General features: G+C 54.3%; 1 protein-coding gene across 1 annotated transcript; it reads right to left on the bottom strand.

The window, feature by feature from the left end:
* Nucleotides 1-800: 800 nt before the first annotated feature.
* On the bottom strand, nt 801-4,424 carry LOC134810718 (protein FAM90A15-like). Its single transcript, XM_063816764.1, has 4 exons — nt 4,246-4,424; nt 3,552-3,751; nt 2,987-3,095; nt 801-2,322 (listed from the first exon to the last, which is right to left on the bottom strand). The coding sequence occupies exons 1-4, from the start codon at nt 4,366-4,368 to the stop codon at nt 1,360-1,362; spliced, it is 1,395 nt and encodes a 464-aa protein (XP_063672834.1). The 5' UTR covers nt 4,369-4,424; the 3' UTR covers nt 801-1,359.
* Between the last annotated feature and the right edge of the window lie 1,576 nt (nt 4,425-6,000).

Here is a 6,000-nt window from a genome sequence, read left to right as displayed (position 1 = left end):
ATGCACCGTGGAAAGCCACAGGGACCTCTGCCCTTGAAAGCAGGGTATTGTCCAAGGTTTCTCCCCATGTGACAGTCTGAAATATGGCCTCGTGGGATGGGAAAGACCTGACTGTCCCCCAGCCTGACACCCGTAATGGGTCTGTGCTGAGGTGGATTAGTCAAAGAGGAAAGCCTCTTGCAGTTGAGATGCAGGAAGGCCACTGTCTCCTGCTTGCCCCTGGGAACTGAATGTCTCGGTGTAAAGCCCGATCGTACATTTGTTCAACTCTGAGCTCGGAGAAAAGCTGCCCTGTGGCGGGAGGCGAGACGTGTTGGCAGTAATGCTGCCTTGTTATTCTTTACTCCGCTGAGATGTTTGGGTGGAGAGAAACATAAATCTGGCCTACGTGCATGTCCAGGCATAGTACCTTCCCTTGAACTTAGTCATGATATAGATTCTTTGGCTCACGTGTGTGTTTTTTTTTTTTGTTTGTTTTGTTTTTGTTGTTGTTGACCTTCTCCTTATTATCACCCTGCTCTCCTACTACATTCCTTTTTGCTGAAATAATGAAAATCATAATCAATAAAAACTGAGGGAACTCAGAGGCCGGTGCCGGTGCAGGTCCTTGGTGTGCTGAGTGCCGGTCCCCTGGACCCACTGTTGTCTCCCTATACTTTGTCTCTGTGTCTTATTTCTTCTCTCCGTCTCTCATCCCACCCGACTAGAAACACCCACAGGTGTGGAGGGGCAGGCCACCCCTTCACTCGGAAAATCAGTTAAACACAAACACGGAATGAGAGTCAAAAGACAATATGTCATCTTTTTGAGAATTTTATTCACTTCAAAACCAATTAAACACACACATGTACAAAGGCATTCCACAGCCCAGTTTTCGAGGCTGAGGAAAGACCCCGAGAGCGCTCTGCACAGCACGCTTCCCAGCGTCCGAAACACTGCTCTCAGGGCGGGGCACAGCGGAAGGGCTGCACCTCTCAGGGTTCCCTAACTTTTCCCTTATTCAGTCATCTAGAGAGCAAATACACAGTAATTCCCCAGTTTCCTATTGACGTCCCAGCGGAAGTCTGACTCCTGCGCGTCACGCAGTTTCTGAGGCAACGAATCTCTGGCACGGAAGCTTTTCCTGGCGCGTTTCCGGAGAACCACGCGAACTACAACGTCCCTCACCAGAATTCAATGAGGCAGAGTCCCTGCATCTGCTCCCTGCCTGGCCTGGGCTCCCACATCCACAGAAGCGCCACAGCCGGGGAGCTTCGGAGTCACCGCACAGAGTCTGCTCTCTGCTCTGCACTCCTCAGTCCCACAGTCCCCTCCAAGTCACGGGAGCTGGAGGCCAAGGAGCCCCTGCCACCTGCAGTCTCACTCCAGGTCAGAATCGCTGTCCTCTGAGGAGGAGGAAACCTGAAGGTCCTCATAGAGGACGCTCGGTGGGACACGAACACGGGGACCCTCAGACTTCTCTGACACATGAGGGCTCTGAGCGAGGAAGGCTCCCGGCTTCTCAGGAGAGTGAAATGAGGGGGCCGCCAGGAGGCTGGAGCTCCAGCGTCCGTTTTCCAGTCTCCGGAAGAGCACTGTGAGAGGCTGGGCCCCATCATGGCTGGCCGCTGGGTGATGGGACATGGTGCAGGCCTGGGCAGTAGGCAGGCAAGGTCTGCTGTGCGGAGGCTGCCGGTCGACGCTGGGCACCTGGGCGGGTGTCCTCCTGCCCATCTGGGGCGACGTACTTGGTCCAAGTTCGGTTGCGGCTGGCGGAGGTTGGAGATTCTCCGGGGCCCCCAGCTCACCTCCCTGGATGGCGCTTTCGGGGATCTGGAAGGGACCCAGTCTCGGTTTCTTGGGGAAGTTCAGGCAAGCCTGAATCCGAGCCTGGGCAGGTCTCTTGGCTCCTGGCCCGAAGCTGAGATTGGAGCCTAGGCCCAAGCTGTGTGTGGCGGCTGGCGGGCAGGGCTGTGAGGTCACCGCAGGACGTATGTCTTGTGCCTGGGGTCTGATGGCCTGGAGCAGGCCGTGGGTTTTGGAGGCAGCCTGGGGAACTTCTCGGCAGCCACCCTCAGGGCTGCTGTGTGTCGGCTTCACCACGAGGAGAGGCTCGGGGCCCTGCTGCCTGACTGCAGGCTGAGGGATGTCGGCCGCAGCCCCTGTCTGTCTTTCCTTTGGTCCAAGACTTGAGGAGGAGCTCAGACTGGCTTTTCTGAGGGGAGACGGCGAAGCCAAGACGGAGCCCCTGTCAGACGTTTCGGTAGCTGAGCGATCAGCGAGGACAGGGCCCAGGCGCGGCCTCTTACTGGTTGTGTGGACCGGCATTGGCCCGCTTGCAACCTGAAAGAGAGGAAACAACACAGGTTAGAAGTTCCTCCGCATGGAGCCAACGTGAAAATCAAGCACATCCAAAGACAAGGTGCACACGCCATGAAATTCTTAGTACAGTATCGACAGGCGGTCCTTGGAAGTAGGGACAGACCCTCCACTTGAGTGCTGATCAGGACAAGACACATGAAAGATGCGCTCTCGAGCTATGTGTAGCTGATCTAAGCACACCATTGTTCAAAAGATCGCGTCTTGGGCATTAACTGGATCAAAGCGCCTCCACTCAGCCTTCCATGAAGTGGAACGGACTGAGGCCCTTCCGAAGGCAGGTTGGTGGCTCAAGGGTACTCAGGACGTCTTCTCTGAACACATGCATGTTCCTGGGCTTAGCCTTCTCCACGTTTGGGGCCTCTGAGGGACTAATTTCCTCATGCCGCTAGGAACATGTTGTTGGCAGGCTTGCCATAATTGGACAGAAAGAAAGCAACAGGAAATACGGCATCTTCAGATGCCTTCGCCTGGAATCAAATTGACCTGGAAGGATCGTGGAGTCCCTGACCCCAAGAAGGCAAGAAAGAGGGGTTCCCCGATTTCCTCCCGCAGACGGGAAGCTGAAAGGAAATCAACCAGGGTGACCTAGAGGAGAAAAGGACCAGGGGCCCGGGGTGACACTCACCCTCAGATAATCAGAAGATTCCGTGGATCCTTTTCGATTCGGCAGCGGCTTCTCTGGAGGTTTCCCAGAAAATATGTGGAGGAGAGCCTTCCTCTGCGGGTCTTGTTGCCTGCAGAACAGAAAAAGGTTTTCTGTTCTCCTGGTTTTCCCCAGGAGACAGGGAGAACCCTGTGTGGGGCCCAGCCCCGTTCCGTATTTTGTGATACAGAAATGGACATCTGGTGCCCTTTCCGCCTCTGCACCTTCCCTCACGTGCCAACCTTCCCGTCCCCCAGGTGGCCCTCTAGGCTTCCCAACTAAGGACTGTGATTTGGATTCCATCGCTTTTCCCCCTGTCGTGGGGAACCTGCACGAAGCGCCCCCGCCTCTCCCCGTCCCTGAATCTCCCAGAGCCAAAGGAGCTCCTGGGTGTGGAACCCCGGAGGACACGGAGCTCCGGCCTATTTCTCTGCAGCGTTCCTTCCCTGGCCCGGAGACGGAAAGGCACACGGTGTGCAGGTGCAGAGACACCATGTCCTTAGGAGGCAGTACCCTAAGAGTGGTGAAAACCCCTCCCACTGCTCACCTTGGTCTCTCTTCCTTCTCTCCCTTATCCTTGTTCAAGGGCCCCGGGTTGGCTTCAACCTGGGGCTTCCATGGTTTCAGGTTTTCCTTCCCTTCCTTTTTCCCCAAGGTCGCTGGAACCAGGGCTGCCTTCCAGCACTTCATGGGGCACCTGGTACTTCTGGCCGTGTGGCCAAAGGCCCCGCAGTTTTTGCACTTGAGCTGTGGGTGGAAAGGAAGTGATGTCGGTGAGTGAGCTGAAGCCACAGGCAGCGATCCCACGTCCACATTGGGACGGATTGTGAATTCAGAGCTGAATAAGGATTCCAAAGAGGGGACACCGGCATGGGGGCCGTTAAGTGCTGGGAGAGTTCGGATACGATGTTCCCTCCCAAAGCCCACGTGACGGAGGAACTCTGAAAGGAAGGACTCAAGGTTCCAAGGGGCACGACGGTGAACCCGAAGTCAACAACACAGCCAAACGTGGCTACACAGGACTCTAAGTAGAAAGGGAGGTTGCCCCCAAGAGTCTCTCAAGGGACCTATCGGGCCGGGGAGAAGGTCCCAAGCCACGCCCACCTTGGATGGGAAAAGCAACCTGGGTGGTGGTGACAGAGCTCTTTGGAATCCAACCCAGTCTCTGAGGACCGTGTGACACCCCCTCCCCCCGTCCCCACCCCCACCCCGATACCCAAGAGATCCAGGGCTAGACTTACCCTGGGATCTTCTTCATCGGGCGGGGGAGCCCTTGGCCCAACTGGGGCCCTCCGCTGCTTCTGGAGGGTCTGGGCTCTCACCAGCCTCTTGGCCCAAGATTTGGGGTCCCGACGTGCCATCATCTTCGTCGCCTGGGGGTTTTGTGACCGCCTTTTTCAGGGGTTGACTGTTGGGTCACCTGAAACACACACAAACACACACATGTCGATGGTTAAGCACATTGGATATTCACACACCCACAGGAAGCCACCTGCTAACTCCCTGCCGGTGTGGTCATGAGGAGACCTCACCACCAGTCGGTCAAATCTGTAGAACACAATGTGCTGTGTGCATCCTCGGATACTGTGTGTTCCTCTGCCATGACTACCTAGTCCAAGAGTAAACCGCACCTGCCACAGGGCCCGTGGCCTAGGTATGGGGAGTTGAGCTTTCAACCCCAAACAAGCAACTGATTCTGGAGACTGGACTTAGGTCTCTCACGATTCACTCCGGTAGAAGACGCGGTGATTCTATCTCCCTTGACGGACAGAATGATCGAAGACACAGGGCATGGCTTGCGCCACCCTTTGGCAGGTCTGTTTGAAGTCAGGGATAAGGGATGCTTCCTGTGACAACTTGACTCGCTACTCTGGCCATTTCATTAGGCAACTTCCAAACACAAATTCATAGAGAGAAGTTACCTTCCTCTCTACCACACTAGCAGGTGATGGTCTTTCCTGTTCTACCTTTTGGCTTTAGCTCCAGCCCCTCTTTACTTATTTATTTTTTCTGGTATTTTACGCATACCACACGAATTCATCTGAACAAACGGGGAACAAGTGCCACATCGTATCGACGTCTTACACGGCTGAAGGGCAAACCACCCTTTTTTCCAAAGTCCTTTTTCCATTTACCCACCAATTCAGCATGCTGCAGTACATTTCTTTTCGCATTCCCATCTTGGTCTTATCCCACATGTGGAGACGGATATGTTTTCTCGTTTTCTGTTGCAAGAATTACTAGTAACGAGAACACATCCTTCCCCACCAGCAAGCCCCAGTGTGATCGGTTTCTTTCGGCCTCCTGTGTCTCTTCCCCCCACCCCCACACCCCTCAGGGATTGCGTGAAAAAAACAATAGTTCAGTGAAACTAACCTGAAATTACACGTCTACTTGCTTTCCCCGGCTGGCGCTGAGATGGGCAGGTGCTGGAGCAGCCCCGCTGGAAGCGATGCAGCATCCAGGACGACGGAGGAAGGGGCGGAGAGGGACCTCTGCTTTCCAGGCTGCCTTTTATACTGCCTCTGGTCACCTGACATGGAACGTACCCTAACCTAATCAGTTACCTGTACCTTAATTGCAATTAACTTAATCCAATTACGTGACCTGGAAAGGTCTATCTGCACAGCCCACTCTAACATCATGTCCACTGCTGACAGACATTCTAAAACCTACGTGTACAGCTGCAAGCTTTGAAGAATAGATGCTCCCCGTCAGACATGTAACACTGGTGCCTGTACCCCGTCTTCTTTTCCATCTTTTTGTTTTGTTTTAAAAAAAATGTGGTAAAATAGACACCTTTTAATTGGACCACATTTAGTCTATCTCGACGTGGGCCTCAGTGTCATCAAGGAGATTCTCCTTGACGTGCAGTCACGGCCATGATCCATCTTCAGAGCTTCTCTTTCTTCCCCAAGGTAAGTCTGTCAGCAGAGAACCCTGACCGCACCCTCATGTGTTTTCTCCTCCAGGAGGCGCTTGGAAACCACCGTGAA

This window comes from Pan troglodytes, chromosome 7 (genome assembly GCF_028858775.2).
Source record: "Pan troglodytes isolate AG18354 chromosome 7, NHGRI_mPanTro3-v2.0_pri, whole genome shotgun sequence".
Taxonomy (NCBI): Eukaryota; Metazoa; Chordata; class Mammalia; order Primates; family Hominidae; genus Pan; species Pan troglodytes.
The sequence above is the reverse complement of the archived record's forward strand: the minus strand, read 5'-3'. Positions and strand labels throughout refer to the sequence as shown.